This window comes from Lemur catta, chromosome 17 (assembly GCF_020740605.2).
Source record: "Lemur catta isolate mLemCat1 chromosome 17, mLemCat1.pri, whole genome shotgun sequence".
Taxonomy (NCBI): Eukaryota; Metazoa; Chordata; class Mammalia; order Primates; family Lemuridae; genus Lemur; species Lemur catta.
In genome coordinates, this window is record NC_059144.1 from 28,482,474 (window position 1) to 28,503,152 (window position 20,679).

Genomic DNA, 20,679 nt, shown 5'->3' on the forward strand with positions numbered 1-20,679 from the left:
GAGATGGGGGTCTCGCTCTCGCTCAAGCTGATCTCGAACTCCTGACCTCAAGTGATCCTCCTGCCTTGGCCTCCCAAAGTGCTAGCATTATAGGTGTGAGCCACTGCACCCAGCCTAGTCATTAACTTCTGGGTGTGAATTAACGTACCATGACTGAGAGCTAGCCCTAGGGAGCTCCGGTTAACAGAGGTGGAAGCGGATTTGGGGCCTCCTTCTCTTTGCGAGTGATAGGCAGGTCTTGGGCCTGTCTGGAAAGTGGATCTGTCCAGGTTGCAGAGTAATGAGGACCCTGGAGAAAGCAGCCACATAAGAGACTTGCCCCAGGGGTTGGGCAGATTTTTGCCAGGGGTCCTAGAGAATGAGGACATTGTCTGAAATGCAGCTGGAGGTCAGCCAGCAGGGGGTCTGACTATTCAGTGGGCTGAGCGGGTGGGGACCGTGAAAATGACCACACATGGTGGTCTGGAGTGTGTGGGCTACATGGACCCTCTGGAGATTTTGTGTCAGTGCCTGTTCCCATGCCAGGTAGCAAGGCCAGCAGTGACTGTGCCCACTTGCTCAGAGAAGTAACTGGTTAGGTGTAGAATTGGCAGAGGTTGATGACACATGGGGAATTTCTTTTTGCAGAAACTCTGATTACATTAAGCATCTTCTCCTAGAGCATTGCCTGGAAGGCGTACGTGAAGTTGTGTCACTCTTCCCCTGGCACACACAGGAGAGTCTGCTGGCAGTGAGGGGAAAGCACCGTCCAAAGCACTTGTAAACCTGGGGCAGCCAGGGGGGAGGCCCCGGGACTCTGTGCCCAACACCCGATTGGCTGGCTGGACACCTTAGGGAAGCAAGGGCTCCGTTTATGATTCTCCAGTCTTGATGAGACATTCAGGCTCTGACATAGAAACAGAAGAAAGGAAGCCAAATGGCCCAGTTTCAGTGGTAGCTGACAGCTGGGACGTGCCACGAAGGGGAATGATGCTACTAGGCAGGGTGCTGCAGGAAGCTGAGAGGCTACACAGTTCATCAATTGATTGATCTATTGATTGGGTGGGAAGGCTCCCTAGGAAGAGAGAGCTTGGGTGGCCTTGGTGATCATGGGAGTTGGGTAGGTAGTGAGAGGAAAGAGGGAGCTGTACAGCGTATGTGAGGAAGATCAAGGCGGCACCCTGCTGGGAGAGGGGAGACCACTGAGGGCAGGGGTGTGTGTGCATGTGTCATGTGTGCAGACATGCAGGGCTGAAAGCCCAGCTGCAATTGGATCTGCTGCACCAGGAAATGATAGCTGTGAACTTGCCAGTGGTGAGAGCAGGGACTGAGGGCCAGAGGCTCCAAGGACACGATGGGGTAGGTATGGAGATGGTGCCTGGTGCCCTTTGGATACAGGGGTGTGGCAAGGATGGCAGAGACAGAGGGGTGTGTGGGAGAGGGCAGGAAACATCCTCAGATGGCTCTGGGCTTCCTGCCGCCTTGCAGAGCTTGGGCATAGAGGTAGGGCACTGACCTTGCTCCTGATCTTGAACTTCTTACCTCTTTCCTGCTTCTGCTGAGCATCCAGAGGCTGGAAAGGCTGCCCAGTGGCTGTGTGAATGGATGCCCCCTCCTGTGCTCTGGGAAGGGTTTGAGTCCCTCCCCAGAGTGCCAGTCCCCTTTTGCTCCTATTGGGACCTCAAACCAGGCAAGACATGGCAGGGAGTGCCAAGCCTGAGGCTGTAAAGGAGGGTTGTAAATTCAATTACCTCAACACCCACCAGGAACCCACAGCAAGCAGAGCACTGGGCTTCCAGCTTTTGGTGCCCTCCAGTTTGCCCACTTTTCCTGGACACAGGGGCATTCCTGCCTCTTCTTCCAGAGTTACCAGGAAATTGTCTTGTTGGCTGATGTGTTAGGTTTATTGTGTTTTCTCTTATTTTCGGTACATGTAGACACACAGTGTTGTATTTAGTAACTTGGCAATTTGATTAGAAGTAGCTCAAGGACCAGGGATGGTGGCTTATGCCTGTAATCCTAGCACTCTGGGAGCCCAAGTGGGAGGATCGTTTGGGGTCAGGAGTTTAAGAGAAGCCTGAACAAGAGGGAGACCTGTCTGTACCAAAAATAGAAAAAATTAGCCAGGTGTTGTGGCACCCACCTGTAGTCCCAGCTACTTCAGAGGCTGAGGCAGGAGGATCGCTTGAGGCTAGGAGTTTCAGGTTGCAGTGAGCTATGATCACGACACTGCACTCTATCTGGGGTGACAGAGCAAGACCCTGTCTCAAGAAGAGTAGCCCAGGAAAGGGAAGGCATGAAAGAGAAGAATGCCCAGTTTCTGGGGTGAAGAGTAATACTGCGGTTTGTTGTAGAGTATCAGATAGCTATTGCTGCATAACAAGCCACCCCACAATGTAATGGCCTAAAACAATAACATTTTATTCGCTCAAATTCCGGGGGTCAGCAATTTGGGCAGGACTCAGTTAAGTGTTTCTTTTGCCAGCCTTGCCTAGGCTTCCCCACATGGCTGCAGTCATCTGGCAGCTTGACTGGGGCTGCTTTGTCTAAGATGGCCTTACCCATCTGTCTGGTGGTGGACACAGGCTTTTGACTAGGCCACATGTCTCCAGCAGGATGGAAGAAAAGCCTGGGTTTTCTTTCATGATTGTCGCATTCTAGGATGGTGAGAATGGAAGCCATGAGGCCCCTTGGACACGGGCTCTGAAACCACAAACATCACTTTTACTGCATTCTGTTGATCACAGCACGTCACAAATCCAGCCCAGATTCAAAGGGTCGGGACACAGACTCCAATTCCTGACAGGAGGAACGACAAAGTCACGTTGCAAAGGGGTGTGTGTACAATGAATTATTGTGACTATCTTGGCAAAAAATTGAGCACACATATCTTGAATCAGGCCTGCAAAAACAAAACACCAAAAAATGTTCCTATCTATTCTCCTTTCATTGTTTCAACTTCTTTGGGAGCTAGGCAGGGAAGAAGAGAAATGTATCATAGTCCCTGCAGCATCAGAAGAGGAAACTGAGGCCCAGGCACAGAGGAAGCTTGCCTCAGAGCACATGGTAGTAGTGGGGATGGGGTAGTAGAACTAGTTTCCAGGCCCAGCCCCCCTTGGACCCAGGAGTTGCCCCCACGGTGCAGTCAGACGCTCAGGGTTCTGCCTCCTGTGCCAGAGGATTAGCGAGCTTAATTTTCCCTGGAAGTCTGTTTTAGACTTTGGGGAGGAATCTTCCAAACTGGAATGTTTGCTCTTCTCTTGTGCCCTGTGCTGAATCTGGAGGGTGGGGTACACTACTTTCTGTCTGGGAAAAGTCTTTAGATTCTGGGGCCACTGGAGATGTTGAGGAATTGGAGGAAGCCCAGATGGGGACCTTGCTGTCTCACTGAGACCCTCAGGGGTCCACAGTACATCTCCCAAGTAGGGAGGCACCCATGAGGAACAGGGGTCTGGTATCTGGTGTCACCTTAGAAAAAGGACAGCCTTCTCTAACTGGTCCACTGAGGTGACTCTCACACAAATCACAGAGTCATTCAGGGTGGCAGTTATCTCTGCTATAAAGAGATTTTCACTGGGAACTTTTCACTAAGGACTTTGGTCACCAGAGGGGCACTCTAAGCCCTTCTGCCCTGTTGTGGGGGGTGGAAGGAAGCTCTTGGAGGAAGGAGGAGGAGACTGTGGGCTGGTCCTCTCTGGAGAAGGCCCTGCTCCTCTAAGGGCCTGTTGTTGTCACTCTCAGGACACGCCACCTTTGAGCTGGGAGCCACCTGGATCCATGGCTCCCATGGGAATCCTGTCTATCATCTAGCAGAAGCCAATGGCCTCCTGGAAAAGACAACAGATGGGGAGCGCAGCGTGGGCCGCATCAGCCTGTATTCCAAGAATGGTGTGGCCTGCTACCTTACCGACCACGGCCGCAGGATCCCCAAGGACGTGGTTGAGGAATTCAGCGATTTATACAACGAGGTGAGGTGTGAGCAGAGCAGCTGGGCATGAGGGTGTTGGGGGAGTTGGGAGGGCTGGGAGGTTTCCTATGAGCCTGACTGTGTCTTTGCACACTCTCTGGGCCCTGCCTTTGGAAAAACAGGACAACGTGAGGATAATGAACATGATGAGTGGAAAAGTGCTAGGCAAGATTATTGATATGTGTGATTAAATGTTTCTTCAAAAGCCCTTTTGTTAGATTTATTACTAGGTACTTGGGTGGTGGTGATTGTTGTTACTGTTGTTGTTTCGAATACTGTCATAAATGGCAATTTTAAAAAACTTTATTTTCTAATTGTTCCTGGTATATAGAAATATAACTGATTTTACATATTAATTTTAGCTACCTTGCTAAATTATTTTAAATCTAATAGTATATCTATTAATTATATTAATTTATATTCTAATGCTAATTTAGAATTTAATGTGTATAATCCTACACAAAATCGAGATTTTTTTTTTTCCTTTCTAATCCTCAGACCAGCATTGTCCAATAGAACTTTCTGCAGTGGTGGGGATGTTTTAGACCTATCTAAAACTATCCAGTGTGGTAGTCACTAGCCACATGTGGCTCTTGAGCACTTGAAATGTAGCTAGTGAAACTGAGGAACTAAATATTTAATTTTATTTAATTTTGAATTGCTACCAGTGTCTAGTGGCTACTGTATAGGCTAGCATAGCCATAGACTATTTCTTTTTCTTGTCTTATTGCACTGGTTAGTATCTCAGTATAGTGTTGGACAGCAGTGGCAATGGTACACATCCTTCTCTTATTTAGATTTTTAAAAACTTATTAATATATATATATTTTTTTTTTGAGACAGAGTCTCACTTTGTTGCCCAGGCTAGAGTGAGTGCCATGGCGTCAGCCTAGCTCACAGCAACCTCAAACTCCTGGGCTTAAGCGATCCTACTGCCTCAGCCTCCCGAGTAGCTGGGACTATAGGGGTGCACCTCCATGGCCGGCTCATTTTTTCTATTTTGGGTAGAGAGGAGGTCTGACTCTTGCTCAGGCTGGTCTCGAACTCCTGACCTCAAACGATCCTCCCGCCTCGGCCTCCCAGAGTGCTAGGATTACAGCAGGCATGAGCCACTGCAAGTAGCATGACTTATTCTTTTAAAAGTCCCTAAAAGTAGATCATCATCAACTTCTGCACTTAAAAGTGCTTAATGAGAATTGGGATGAGTATTATTAGCTGTCACAGACCTGTCCTATTTTCCTTGGATCACATTGGGAAGATGTCAGTTAACCCGGGAGAGGAGACTGCACCCACCTGACAAACCTATGTTTTGTGAAGACTGTCCTAGTCAGTGGCTGACACAAAGAATCACGTTGATGTTGATAGACTAAATTTGTTACCCCTCCGCTGGGCATTTTGGCCTCTAGTTAACAAGCTGAGGACTGGCTACCACGTTGCTTATCACCCAAGGGAAAAACCCAGGGAGGAGGAGGCAAGTTGAAAGCCTGACCCCTTGGCAGTGGTCCTGGGTGAGGAATTTGCTGAGGACTCCAGCTAAGGCTAAACACCCCGCATCTCGTGACTGTATGGAGGAAAGACAGAACAATTTAACTCATTTTCTTCTTTGTAAGTTAGACTTCAGAGACATGTTTAATTCATGTTTCTATCTCATGTGGAGGCCTTTCCCTTGAGTGGAGTGGTGGGGGTGGGAAGTGGTAGACATCAGTAGTCTTTGTCCCCTTCCTTCACCCTGTGGCCCCGGGGCGTACCCCAGGGCTGGGGGCAGGACAGACATTCCTGTGAATGTGTGCGACTGAATTCACACTCCCTTTAGGAAGGGAAACAAATCATTAATCTGCTCAGCCACAGAGACCCAGCCAAGGAGCCTCCATTTGCCAGTGTCCTAGGAATGACAGCAGTGGGCGTGTGACCATGCCGCCTTCCTGCTTGCAGCCCTTCAGTGGTGCTAGGGCCTTGTTTTTTTTTTTTTTTTTTTTTTATTTCAGCTCATCATGGGGGTACATAAGTTTAGGTTATATACATTTTCCATGTCCCACCCATCCCCCTGAGTCAGAGTCCCAAGCGCGTCCGTTCTCATTCTCCAGACAGTGCGCCTGGCACTCATCATGTAGTCATACCTCCATCCCCTCCCTCCCCCCACGTCCCCGGGTCTGCACCTTCAAGCATGACCATTCCCCAGAGGGTGTGCAACGCACTCGTCATGTAGGCATACACCCATCCCCTCCCCCCAGCCCCCATCCCAGTCTGATATCCAATTGGTATCCTTCCCCGATGTACATTTAGGTGATGATCAGGGAAACCAGTTTTCTGGTGAGTACATGTGATGCTTGTTTTTCCATTCTTTGGATACTTCATTTAGTATAATGGGTTCCAGCTCTCTCCAGGAGAACCAAAGAGATGTCGTATCATCGTTATTTCTTATAGCTGAGTAGTACTCCATGGTGTACATATACCACAGTTTACTAATCCATTCGTGGATTGATGGGCACTTGGGTTGTTTCCACATCTTTGTGATTGTGAATTGTGCTGCTATAAACATTCGGGTACAGGTGTCTTTGTTAAAGAATGACTTTTGTTCTTTTGGGTATATGCCCAATAATGGGATTGCTGGATCAAATGGTAGGTCTACTTGAATCTGTTGAAGGTATCTCCATATTGCTTTCCATAGGGGTTGCACTAGTTTGCATTCCCACCAGCAGTGTATGAGTGTTCCTGTCTCTCCGCATCCACGCCAACATGTGTTGTTTTGGGATTTTTTGATAAAGGCCATTCTCACCGGAGTTAAGTGGTATCTCATTGTGGTTTTGATTTGCATTTCCCTGATGATTAGGGATGTTGAGCATTTTTTGATACGTTTTTTGGCCATTCTTATGTCTTCTTTTGAAAAATTTCTATTCATGTCCTTTGCCCATTTTTTGATAGGATTGTTTGATTTTTTTCTTGCTGATTTTCCTGAGTTCTAAATAGATTCTTGTTATCAGTCTTTTATCTGATGTGTAGTATGCGAAAATTTTTTCCCATTCTGTAGGCTGTCTGTTTATTTTCATGACTGTTTCTTTGGCTGTGCAGAAGCTTTTTAATTTAATCAGGTCCCAGTCGTTTATTTTTGTTGTTGCTGCGATTGCCTTAGGGGTTTTCTTCATAAATTCTTTGCCTAGACCAATGTCTGTAAGAGTCTTTCCTACATTTTCTTCTAGAATTCTAATTGTTTCCCATTTAAGGTTTAAATCTGTTATCCACCGTGATTTGATTTTTGTGAGAGGTGAAATCTGTGGGTCCTGTTTCAGTCTTCTACATGTGGCTATCCAGTTTTCCCAGGTGCTAGGGCCTTGAATGAAGTCCAGAGCCCTTGGAGTGACTCTGAGTGCTTTATGCCCCAGCCCCTGCCTGCCTTTCCAAAGTCGGCTCTTGCAACTTTGTCTCCCTGCTGCCCACTCCAGCAAGACCAAGCCACTTCAAATTTCCTGAATGCATCTCTGTCTCTCTCTCACCTTGGAGTATGCCATTCCTCTTTCTGAAGTGCTTCCTGGCCCCACTACCAGCCTAGCCGTCTCCCGATGGTGCAGGCTTGTCTGGGTTCATCTCACAGTCTCTGGGTTCTTTCCTATTGCAGCGCGTCATGTAGAAGCAGCTCAGTCGTGGAATGTCTCCCTAAGTTGAGTGAGGACAGGGGCCGATGGCTGTTTGTCTTGCTCCTGTTACGGCCTGTGTCTTGCACAGAGCCCAGTGGGTGTTGGGGCTCAGACCTTGTCTCTGGGGATCCCATGCCTGCCTCCACACTGGCTTATTTCTTCAGGGAGACCTGCCTAGTGTTTGGGGGCTCAAGACCAGGCAGGTTGGGGGGCACTGGGACCCTGTTCCAAGGGACTGATCATCATCTGTCTATGTATGGGTTGGAGTTCTGCTGAAATATGCCAGTGAAGTGTCTTTCCATTCCTCGGCACACTTAGGCTTCCTCGAGATCATGCCTTTTGTGTTCCTCCCTCCCCTCCTCATCCCATCTTCCTTACCCTGGCTGAGGCCCACAGGGAAGGGGATACTTTGTATGGTCTGGGCAGGCCCTGGGTGGGGTCTCCAATGGATCAGATTTCAGAGCCTTGTTTTGCTCCCTCTCCCCCCAAACACTGGCCAGTCCACAGCTCCAGACTGTCCTCTTGGCAGACAGCAAAGCAGACACGCTTGGACAGGGGTAGCAGGGGTGGCAGGGGAGGCAGGGGAGGCAGGGGAAGAGGTGTGGGCATGGTTCCTGGAAAAGGTAAATGTGTGCAGATCCACATTCTCCAGTGGGAGATGGGGCCCATGTAGACGTGTGCAGAGCCCATGGAGGGTGGGGTGGTTTCTTTCCCATAAGTACCAACTGTTTCACTTTGCTCTAAGTGAGGGCCCAGCAAGAGAGCCTGGGCCATCCCACCCCAGGCACGGGCTGGAGGCAGGGAGCGGGCAGCCCAGGGCAGCTCTTGGTCCCTGAACTTGGCTCTGTTGGGCACAGCCTCAGTGCAGCATTGGGGGACACCTGGGAGCTGGTGACTTTTGAGATGGGTCCCCCCTGCTTTGAGAGGAAGGCATGATAAGGGCGAGTGTTTTCAGTCTCCTGGGGTGTCTCCCGCAGGTCTATAACTTGACCCAGGAGTTCTTCCGTCACGATAAACCTGTCAACGCTGAAAGCCAGAACAGCGTGGGGGTGTTCACCCGGGAGGAGGTGCGCAACCGCATCAGGGATGACCCTGACGACCCGGAGGCCACCAAGAGGCTGAAGCTCGCCATGATCCAGCAGTACCTGAAGGTATTGTTGCTGTGTCGCGTACAGGTGCCAGAGTGAGGAAGACTGATTCTGGGGGCGACTGGGTCCAAGGAGGGCTACGCTGCTCGGAGGTCCTGCTCTTCCCCCTGCCCAGCCCCAGCGGTCACCTGGCTTCTCCCTGGGTCTTCCTGCAGGTGGAGAGCTGTGAGAGCAGCTCACACAGCATCGACGACGTGTCCCTGAGCGCCTTTGGGGAGTGGACCGAGATCCCCGGCGCCCACCACGTCATCCCCTCGGGCTTCATGCGGGTCGTGGAGCTGCTGGCCGAGGGCATCCCCGCCCACGTCATCCAGCTGGGGAAGCCGGTCCGCTGCATTCACTGGGACCAGGCCTCGGCCCGCCCCCGGGGCCCCGAGATTGAGCCCCGGGGCGAGGGCGACCACAACCACGACACCGGGGAGGGCAGCCAGGGAGGAGAGGAGCCCCCGGGGCGCAGGCGGGATGAGGACGAGCGGTGGCCGGTGCTGGTGGAGTGCGAGGACTGCGAGGTGATCCCAGCGGACCACGTGATCGTGACCGTGTCGCTGGGCGTGCTCAAGAGGCAGTACACCAGCTTCTTCCGGCCGGGCCTGCCCGCGGAGAAGGTGGCCGCCATCCACCGCCTGGGCATCGGCACCACCGACAAGATCTTTCTGGAATTCGAGGAGCCCTTCTGGGGCCCCGAGTGCAATAGCCTACAGTTTGTGTGGGAGGACGAGGCGGAGAGCCGCACCCTCACCTACCCGCCCGAGCTCTGGTACCGCAAGATCTGCGGCTTCGACGTCCTCTACCCGCCGGAGCGCTACGGCCACGTCCTGAGCGGCTGGATCTGCGGGGAGGAGGCCCTCGTCATGGAGAGGTGCGACGACGAGGCGGTGGCAGAGATCTGCACCGAGATGCTGCGTCAGTTCACAGGTGCGCCCGCTCCCGCCTGGCCCCTCCTCCACCCGCGCCCGCGCCGAGGCCCGGGTGCTGTGCCCTCCGGGAGAGCCACTGCGGGGCGCCACGCCCGGACTCGGGCTCCCGAATTGCTGCCACTCCCAGACACTCAAAACGATGGGCACTGCGTTTCTTCTCTTTTTAAGGGCTGATGGTAAAAATCTCAGACGTCACTGCCAGATGCCCATTTCCTACTCATTCTCTGTTGCTTGCTGAGAGTTAGATTGATGTTTTACTCTGATACTTTTGGGTGAATGTTTTTTTCACCCACTAGGAGGGCCTCACAAGAATCCCTGATGTTAGAAGGGGAAACATGATTATCTGTAATGTGTGTGTGTGTGTGTGTGTGTGTGTGTGTGTGTTTGAGACAGAGTCTCGCTCTGTTGCCTGGGCTAGAGTGCCATGGCGTCAGCCTAGCTCACGGCAACCTCAAACTCGGGGGCTCAAGTGATCCTCCTGCCTCAGCCTCAGCCTCCCAAATAGCTGGGACTATAGGCACACACCATCACACCTGGCTAATTTTTTCTATTTTTAGTAGTGAAGGAGTCTCGTTCCTACTCAGGCTGGTCTCAAATTCCTGACCTCGAGCAATCCTCTCACTTTGGCCTCCCAGAGTGCTAGGATTACAGACGTGAGCCACCACACCGGCCTGGAATGTTTTTTAAGATAGGAAAATTAAGGCCCTGAGAGATAAGGAGTGTTTTGCTGGGGGTCGCAAAGAGGTGTTGACTGGGTACACAGCTGGAGCCTGGTCCCCTCTCTCCTCCCCCATCCTCCATGTTCCCTCCGGCAGCCTGGTCTTCCTGGGGCCCTAGAGGTGGAGTGAGGGGTGTCCATTCAGGGATGTCTCCTGTGTACAGCCATTTCTTATCGTCCCTCTCCTTGGCTTTTCTGACTCCCCAACAGGGAACTCAAACATTCCAAAACCTCGCCGAATCCTGCGCTCGGCCTGGGGCAGCAACCCCTACTTCCGAGGCTCCTATTCGTACACGCAGGTGGGCTCAAGTGGGGCAGATGTGGAAAAGCTGGCCAAGCCCCTGCCGTACGCAGAGAGCTCTAAGACGGCGGTGAGTGTGGGGTGCATTTGGTGAGTGTGGAGTGTGGGGGGTATCTTGTGTGTGTGCCTGGTCCAGGGTGAGGAGGGGAAGGGTCATGCTCACTAAGAGGTGCTAAGGTGAGGCAGAGATGGAGTAGCTCCTCTAATGAAAGAGAAAACAAGAAGAAAATGTGCACTTAACATCTGGAAGAAAAAATGGAATCAGGTGGAAACTTGACATGCTTTCTTGAAGTTATGAAAACTGAGCCATTCCATGCCTTGCTGGCCAGTATGGTAGCTATCAGCCACTTTCAATTTAAATTAATTAAAATTTAAATGAATACATAAAATTAAAATTTTAGTTCCTTAGTTGCACTAGTCACATTTCAAGTTCAATAGCCACATGTGGCTAGTGACTACCATATTAGATTATATAGCCATAGACCATCTCCAGCATCATAGAATGTTCTCTTGGACAGCACTGATTTCAATGGAAATGTTTTCTCAATATGTTTTAGAAAGTAAAATTGAGAATACCAAGGCTCAAACTTATGTCAGCTGCATACCTAACAAACAGTAAATCTGAGAGAAATATATATTTTGGTTCCCATAAAGGACATTTGAATTTCCCCAACCAAGTGTACACAGACAATAAATGTTAAAACCTCAACAGAATTATAGTTAAAATAATTCTTTGATGTAATTGGTGAAGGAAATTTCAGTCAACTAACATGTGTTGTGCCTGTCCTGCTGAGAGAGACATCTGCAGAAAGGCCCTTGCTGCTACCACAGCCATCCTCCTAAAAAGCAAATCTCTTGTCACCTGTATCAGTTAGGACTAGTGCATGTAACAAAAAAGCAAAGCAAAATAAACATAACTGTGTCTTAAACAGGGAGAATCAAAAAGAAATCTGGAGGCAGTTGGAAGGACCAGGTATCATTAGTATCTGGCTCCCATTTTCAATGCCACCTTGTGGCCTAAGAGGGCTGCAGAGGCTCCAGCCCTCACATCTGCATCTTAGGCTGGAAGGAGGAACAGCCCATGGGCAAAAGAGGGGAACTGTTGGAGCTGAGTCAGGTGTCTCTTAGCAACAGTGCACTCAAAGCTCATTGGCCAGAACATAGTCACATGATTGCATCTAGCTGCTGGAAAGGCTGGGCAAAATCATTTTTATTCTGGATGGCAATGAACCCAATTAAGAATGAGGGCTTTGTTACTGAGGAAGAAAACGGAGAAGGGGTGGATGTGGAAGTAGGCAGCTTGTGCACTCTGTCACAATATACACACCCCGTTAGTGTAACAACCTCTGTGGGCTCCGTGTTAGTGGGACACAGCCTCACTGCTCGGAGTGCATGGTCCGTGGCCTGACAAGCACCAGCTTCCCATGAAAGCCTGTTAGAGATGTAGACTCTCAGCCCACCCTAGGCCTGCGAACTAAAAACTCTGCGTTCTGTTGGGATCCACAGCTGGTACCTTTGCACATTCAGTTTGAGAGGCATTAGGATAAAATCCAAACACAAGCTTGGGCTACAAGAACTTGTACCTTATCTAGACCTCACCTAGACAGCCTGCTTTCTCGAGGTTGAGCCCTGGCTGTACCAAAATTCTCGCTGTCCCCCAAACAAGATCTGCCCTGGTGCATCTTTGCCCCCGCTTTCCCCTCTGTCTGAAATGTCTGTTCTATTCACCCAGCATTGCCCAAGAACCGGTCCAAAGGTTCTGTCCTCTGGGAAGCTTTGTGGGATGCCTCTGACACTGCGCCTCTTTTCTGGGCTGCCAGTGCCTTGCTCAGACACCCATCATGTCACCTATGGCACTGTTTAGTAACTGGGTTTCATGTCTGGCTTCCCCACCCTCATAACTCCACAAACCAGCAGGCTGGTCACCTTTTATCTTCCAAGTGCCCAGAACAGTCCGTGGACCCTAACAGGGGCCCCATAAAGGTTTGCTAAATTGCCACCTGATTTTATTGAGTGCTTATGTTCTTCCAGGTTCTAAATGCTTCAGACACATGATTCCACTTAATCCTTACAACTGCCCTCAGAAGTAGGTGGTATAAACCCATTTGGCAGATGAGAAAATCAAGGCTTAGGACAGTTAAACCATTTGCCCTGAGTTCACTAATAAGAGGCACAGGGAGCCTTTGAGGCTGCAGAGCTAGGACCCCTAACAGCCTTGGGACAGAAAGAACTGAGGTCTGGATGTTTGGGGAAGAAGCAGGGGAAGATGGCCCAGTGGGATGGGCAACTCCTCATCCTGTGGAAGCAGCAATACCTGCATCTCAGATGCCTGCTCAAGCCTCTCTGATTGGTGGTCTGGGCGGGGGGTTCTGGAGCAGATGGGGAGCCTTGGGGCCTCTGCTGCTCCCCTCCCCTCACCTCCCCTTCCCCCTGCCCAGCCCATGCAGGTGCTGTTCTCTGGCGAGGCCACCCATCGCAAGTACTACTCCACCACCCATGGTGCTCTGCTCTCTGGCCAGCGCGAAGCCGCCCGTCTCATTGAGATGTACCGAGACCTCTTCCAGCAGGGGACTTGAGGGCTGTCCTCACTGCCGAGCGTGTTCCTTAAAGAACCACTAACTCGTGACCTCTAGCCCCATCCCTTGCCGCTCTGTGCTCCTAATGTCCTAATCCTCTGTAGAATGGATTTTTACCTTCTGTAGAGCTAGACGCCCTGACTGGCTTCAGACCCGGCCCTGTAGCTTTTCCTTTTCTCCTTGCCGGGTGGTGACCAGGGTGGGTCCTGTTGATTTACCTCTGTGCTTGATCGCTGTCCTTCCCGTTCCGCCCTCCGCTCCAGCCTCATTATTGTAAGTGCCTTCAATACTTTGCATTTTGTGATAATAAAAGAGGCCACCCTCCCCTGCCCCTCAGCTTCTCTGGTTTTCTCAGCCTCTGTGCCTGTGTTTAGCACACCCCCTTTGAGTGATGGTGGGGGGATCCGTGGCCGGGTGGTGCCCCTCTTTACTGGAAACCGGTGTCCCCTCACCCCCATCTGTTTGTGGAGTGCCCCTGCAGGACCGGCCTGGGTCTGCCCGGGGGCCCTTTGCCAGACTCCGCAGAGTGACCGGATGACAAGCTGCCTGGAGGGAAGGGCAGTGCTGTGGGAGGGGCTGCCAGCTGTGGCTCTGTGCCAAGCTCAGCGGTGTGCATTATTAACTAGTGTCACCCGGCCCTGGGGGTGACTGCTCTTGAGCCTCTGGGAAGGTAGATGGCCTGGCCACTTTTTTCTTTTTCTTTTTGTCAGGAGGGCTAACCTGTGTTGGCCACCCGATGTGTTCCAAGGCCTTGCCACTTATTGCAGGGCAGATTTTTCTTCTCTTTCTGCCGAGTGAAAACACATACACCACCTTAAATATACTCACCCCCACACCCTGCACACACCCACCTATACACATGCTCAGCTATACCTCTACACACATGCCCAGCGCCTTAGAAAACAGTCATTTTCTTTCTTGTCTTTTCTCTTTGATTTATTTATTTATTTATTTATTTATTTATTTTGAGATAGAGTCTCACTCTGTCATCCAGGCTAGAGTGCAGTGGTGTCATTATAACTCACTGCAACCTCGAACTCCTGAGCTCAAGCAGTACTCCTGCCTCGGCCTCCCAGAGTGCTAGGATGACAGGTGTGAGCCACCACCTGGCCCCCAGTTAGTCATTTTCTTACTCCAGATTTCTAGTGATGGAATTTGAATTCTGTAGAGCTGAGTGGGTGGGATGATGGGGAGAAGTTTTAAAAAGCCAGGTGGGCCCCTCTGGTCTCACCCCACATGAGCTCATGTTGGTCCCCCCATCAGACATTTAGGGCTGTGCCCTTGGTAGGATTTGACATCTCTCCCGCCTCCTGCCAGGTTAAGAAGGAGATGTCCAGCACACACACACACCTGCACACACACCCACCTGTGGCCCGTAGTACACACACAGCCACCTAGGTGCACATACCTAACAGGTGTTTTGCTTTGTCAGGCTTGATCCACCAGAAATCTTCATGGAGTTTATGTCAGGGACTCATGCCCACCTGCTGGCATAACTGAAAACATTATATATAATATACATATGAAAAAAATTTTTAGAGGATCTGTTCCTGTGGTTTAAGCTCAAGACCTCTATGAGGATACACTGAAATGTCCCCTCACAGTGTCCCTGTCACCGTTGCCCGTCACACAGCCCCATGTGTATTCATTCCTAGATACAAGTCAATATGAAGATACAGTCTTCTTCTTCCTTTTTATACAAAAGTCCTGAAGTCTTCATCCTGTCCTGCATTTTGCTTGTTTTAGTTAACTGTATATCTTGGACATCTTTCCGTAAGAGCACTGAAACAGACGGTGTAGATTTGGGCCTGACTTTGGTCACAGTGTGTCTGTCTCTTCCCTGGCCCAGCGTTACTTTACAGGAAGTCACCTTCTATGACCTATTGCCTTCCATTAGTTGGAGGATACCTCTACTCTCCCCGGTTTTTGGATTTCTCCACCAACTGCAGTGGGACGGGCAAAAGCAGCCCCATAATATAAGTACAAGGGGAAAAAGCAATAGTTTCTCAGGGTACAGGTGTAGGAATTTGAAGGGGCTCCATGAGGGGCAAAAGAGCTGGAGATGCTTATTTGGTGGCTGCACTCTGGGGAGCAGCAGGTGCAGGTAAGAGGAAGGGAGAGAATATCCACTTAGAGCCGATTGCCTGGCACCAAGTCACGTGGGTGTGACATTGATTTACGATGCATCCAGCTCAGGCTGGGGAGGGCAGTTTATCTCCATGGGGAAATGAAACCTAGAGAAGTAACTTCCCCAAAGTCACTTAGGTAGGGGCGATGCTGAAACACGATCTGAGGTCTGTCAAGTCCATGGTGGAGGCTCATTCTGTTGCACTGTCAGAAGAGGCTGGTGCCACCAACAAACAACCTGAGGCCATTTGTTGGAGACAGTGGACATGGGTACAGCCACACTGGGGGACTGTGTGGCAGAGTCACCTAAAGCTGGCCATGTGCCCACCAGAAAGGAGTGCAGATGCTCCACAAAGTATACACCCAAGCATGCCTGGCAACGTAGCTCCTAATACCCTCAAACCAGAAACAGCCCAGATGTCCATCAACAGCGGAGTGAATTAACCGTAGGGCACTCGTGCCATGGAACAGCATCTAGCACTAGAATAAAATGAAAGGAGGTTTGCAACAACATGCATTAATCTCGAAAACATTGTCGAGTGGAAGAAGCCAGACACAAGGCTATATATGTACTGTATAATTTCTTTTATATGAAATTCAAGGGCCTGCTAAACTAATCTAATCAATGGTGTTAGAAACGAGGGGTGTGGGGGGTACTTCCTGGGATCACAGAAATATTCCACATCTTGATCTGGCTGGTGGCTGCATGGTACATTGGTAAACATGCATCAAGTTAGACACAGAAGAAAGTTTAGAGTCTGAGGACACCCTTCCCCAGCCCTCCTATCCCAGAACATGGTTGTGTTGGCACAGCTAATTTCCTCCTTGCAGCAGAGATGACGCATCTGAGAGCCGATAAAGGGAGGAGGGGTTGACTTACGTCCCTCTGGCTGCCTGGTGATAAGGACTGACCTCAAGTGCATATAGGATGTCACCGTTTACCAGAATCGTTGCCTGTGTCCCTCATGCTCTCTGCATCTGCAGCCATGTGAGGGCGGCGGGGATTGTTTCACAGCAGAGGAAATTGAGGTTCTCAGAAGGACCCGTGGGAGGCCGTGCGCAAGGACACGTAGCTCGGCGAGGACGAGATCTCATGGGGAAGGGAACAACCCTGGGAGGAAGCCAAGGGGAGCCTCAGGACACACAGGCGGGGACAGGCGCGAGGGGGGCGGCTCTGGAGAGTCTGCCAAAGCAGCCAGTTCTCCAGCGCGCTGCGTCCACATCAAATAATTGCATAATGTAGGTGCGTTTACAATGTGCAACTCTGGAAAACAGGTTTGAGGTGGATGGATAACGAAGAGCCAGAGCCGTGCAGAAGCCAGGGGACAGTATGAGTCCCCAGGATGAGTTCCAGGCAGTGACCAAGTTTCTGAAGCAGACTTGGCATTGATTGAAACCCAAACCCGGGTGGCAAATGTGGCCCGCTCGGCCCCACACACATGCCAGCGGTGACTATAAAAGTCCTATTGCCTGGCAGAAGTTCAGTTGGAGAGGAAAGCTCTTTCTTGCACTGGGTTCTGTGTAGAATTGGTTGTGTGATTTCTTTTTTCTCTTTCCTTCTTTTTTTTTTTTTTGAGACAGAGTCTCACTCTGTTGCCCTGGGTAGAGTGCAGTAGTGTCATCGTAGCGCAATGCAACCTCAAACTCCTGGGCTCAGGTGATCCTCCTGCCTCAGCCTTGGGAGTAGCTGGGACTACAGGCATGCGCCATCACACCGGCTTATTTTTTCTATTTTTGGTCTAGCTCTTGCTCAGGCTGGTCTCAAAATCCTGGGCTCAAGCGATCCTCCTGCCTCGGCCTCCCCGAGTACTAGGATTATAGGTGTGAGCCACCTCTCCTGGCCTGTTTACGTGATTTCTTGTGCCGTGGGTGTTGGGGAACCCGTGGTCAAAGTGTTCATTGTGGCTTTATGGAAGCCTCAGAAATGTTCCCTCAAAGGGCCTGGGGCATTTGGCAGGCACTTGTCTCTTTGTGCCTTTACTGCTATGTGACAGGTGAGCAGTATGTTGTCTCTTACCTCATGGGAGCCACCTGGAGCATCTGCCCCTCTCACAAACGAGGATGGAGCGCCTCTGGTTTGTGTCACACTGAACCTACTTGGGGCTGTCGGGATGGGCTCAAGGGTAGACTCAAGGTGTGCACTGAGGTAGGCCACTGGCTCCGTTTTTTTTTTTTTTTTGAGACAGAGTCTCGCTCTGTTGCCCAGGCTAGGGTGCCGTGGCATCAGCCTAGCTCACAGCAACCTCAAATTCCTGGGCTCAAGTGATCCTTCTGTCTCAGCCTCCCAAGTAGCTGGGACTTCAGGCATCTGCCACCATACCCGTCTAATTTTTCTATTTTTAATAGAGACGGGGTCTCAGTCTTGCTCAGGCTGGTCTCAAACTCCTGAGCTCAAGCCATCCTCCCACCTCGGCCTCCCCGAGCGCTAGGATTACAGGCGTGAGCCACCGCGCCTGGCCCTGGGCTCAGTTCTCGAGTATTGCCTATCTAATGAATGATCTGCCAAACTTCATGGTAGAGTGACAGGAAGCTGTGTTTTTTTATAATGACTGGCTGGGCCGTCTGTTGAGGCTGCTTCTGATTTGTGTAGGGCAATCAAACCAACACTCAGGAAGAGCTGTTGCCCTACTAAGGTAGCATCCAGCATATCTAAGCTCATATTATGTACTGAATATAAAAAAACAGGAAGAGATTGGCCACTGCCCTGTTTCATACTATTTAATTGGAGATTGATAACAAAAGTCATCTCCCTTCCTATGATTCTAGTGGTGGTTGTCTAACACTGATTTTGCAGGAATGTTCAAACTCTGGATGTCTCTCAGGAAATGCAATGTGTTGGGCATATTTTATTTCTGCAAACTCAGTTCAGACTAATTAAAATTGGTTCCAGGAATGGGGTTTTACATTTGGTTTGTCATTTCACTTGGTCTCTTTCTAAAACCCTTAACTCTCTTGCCTCCTATTCTGTGAAAGCCAATCGACATAATTCCAATCATGGATCAATCCACAGCTATGTCTGGGTTACTAGCAGGTGCTGCTGGAGAAAAACACGGAGCCACACCCACTGGCCACGGTAAAACAAAGCGAAGCAGTGTAACGCTGCCCACAGGATCTTCCTAAGACTCCACATATCCAAAGCAGAACTCTTGATCTGCTCCTTCCCACATCTCACCTACCTGTAGTCTTCTCCATCTGAGCGAGGGGTACCACCATTTGGCTCAGGGCAAACATCACTGACTCGCCTTTTGCTTTCACACTCCACATCACTCCTCAGGTGTGCTATCCGCAAAATCTTGTTGGCTCTCCCTACAAAACACATCCTGAATCTGATCATGCTGAACCTCCTCCACTGCTCCCGGTGTCTCTGCCCTGGGTAGCTGCAGCAGCCTCCCCGGTGGAGTCCTCTCTTCCACACTTGTCCCTGTTAGCCTGTTCTCCGCACAGCAGCCAGTGTCATCCTTTCAAAATATGGACCCAGCCGTGCTACCTCCCTGGTTTCCCCTGATAACCACACTAAGGATCAAAGGTGATTTCTGGCATCCTATGTGATCTGTCCCCCGGGGTCCCCCTGGGTCCCCTCTCCTGTCCTTTCCCTTCCCTTGACCCTGACTGTCCCCTTTGTCTGGAATGCTCCCCCCCAGATACTCACAAGGCTCTTTGCCTCACTGCCTTCAGATCGCTACTCAGATGTCACTTCTTTGGGAAGACTTCCCCGAGCTCCCCATTTTCACAGCCTCCTGCACGCTCTGCTCCCTCCCCCTGCCTGTTTCTTCGTAGTCCTTCTCTTTCCCTGATGTTATTTTTGGTGTTCATTTCCTTGTCTGTCTCCCCACTCCGCACCCCAATGTAAGGTCCATGTTCACTGCTGCAAGTCTGGTGTGTCCAAAATAGTGCCTGGCATCGTAGTAGGTTATCAATAAATATTTGCAGAATGATTGAACAGGGAAATGAAGACGCCAAGATGAATGGTGCCAGTCTGAAGGCTTCTCCCTCATCCCACCTGCAACAGGCAACTGCTTCATAGACTAAATAGAAGCCACCTGCAGGCAACTTCCCCACCCAATGGCCAAGCTCACCAGGCCTCACGTCCCTCCTTTGGGACCTCCCTTCCGACACAACGGGAGGTGAGGCTTCTGCCTCTCCTAGGGTGACCCTGCACCTGTGCCGCCCATGCCTCAAGCACGGGGCCCTTGCCTTGCCCCCTCCCCTCCCCCATAGCTCTACTCCATCCTTTCTGTCCACGTTCCAATATGCTCATGTCTTTCCCAGCACCCACTTCCTCTGGCCCCCCCTTCCCTGGCCTCTCCTGCAGTCGAGCTTCGCGGGAGCATTTTCTACACTTGCTCTCTCTGCATCCTCACTGGTCTCACTCTAGCACTTGTTGGTGGGGAGCCTCAGGCTGCAGAGGGAGACACGGGAAGGGCTGGCTGGTTCCCCGTCTCACCGTGGCTGGGAGGGTGGGGAGTAGCCCTGCCTCCCGAGCCCCTGGAAGCAAGAACACCCTCATGGGCTGAACCGCATCCTCTGGCGCCATCTGCTGTCCACATGGGAAGACGGCCCTCTTGCTGCACCAAGACCATCTGTGTCCTGGATTTTCCGTGAGCTTTTCTGAATTAAAACCATCAATATTAAATCACAGGCAGTGCCTTTAATTATAAAATAATATTGTAACTTATTTTACAGTATCACTGATCATCCCGTTTTTTCTTGAGACAGGGTCTCCCTTTGTTGCCCAGGCTGGATGGGATCATAGCTCACTGCAGCCTCCAACTCTTGGGCTCAAGCAATCCTTCCTCCTCAGCCTCCTGGCATGTGCCACTGCGCCCAACTAATTAAAAACATTTTTTTTTTTTTTTGTAGAGACAGGGTCTCGGGATGTTGCCCAGGCTAGTCTGGAACTCTTGGCCTCAGGTGATCCTTCCACCTTGGGCTCCCAAAGTGCTGGGATTACAGGTGTAAGCCACCATTTCCAGCTGGGTTTTTCATCCTTAACAGTATAAAGAGGACTTGTTGGCCCCCGAGATGAGATATTTTCTTTTGTTCGTTCAATCATTCATTCCTTCTTTTGTTCTTCCACGAGACTTTTAACGATTTCCTTTTGTATGCCAGGCTCTGTGCTAAGAAAGCTTAATTCTGCTTTAAGAAATAAGTTTACTTAGTAAATAAGGAATGTGTCCTTATTTTGTTCCCCATGTGAAGCTGGACTTATGGATTGAGGTATAATATTAATAATTATATGTGTGAATGTCAGAGATGTGTGAGGAAAAAGTCTTTATGAATTTTGAACCTTCTTGTGTAGTTAGCACCCAGATCA

The 20,679-nt window shown here is 50.4% G+C and overlaps 1 protein-coding gene across 3 annotated transcripts in view; it reads left to right on the top strand.

Moving 5' to 3' along the window:
- The window catches only part of SMOX (spermine oxidase), a 38,480-nt gene extending 24,906 nt beyond the window's left edge, over window positions 1-13,574 (top strand). For all 3 annotated transcript variants that reach the window (XM_045529035.1, XM_045529038.1, XM_045529036.1), the window contains exons 3-7: window positions 3,721-3,947; window positions 8,556-8,729; window positions 8,882-9,641; window positions 10,572-10,732; window positions 13,101-13,574. In XM_045529035.1, coding sequence (XP_045384991.1) covers window positions 3,721-3,947; window positions 8,556-8,729; window positions 8,882-9,641; window positions 10,572-10,732; window positions 13,101-13,238 — 1,460 coding nt within the window. In that variant the 3' untranslated portion in view covers window positions 13,239-13,574. The remainder of the gene's footprint in view (window positions 1-3,720; window positions 3,948-8,555; window positions 8,730-8,881; window positions 9,642-10,571; window positions 10,733-13,100) is intronic.
- The last annotated feature ends 7,105 nt before the right edge of the window (window positions 13,575-20,679 follow it).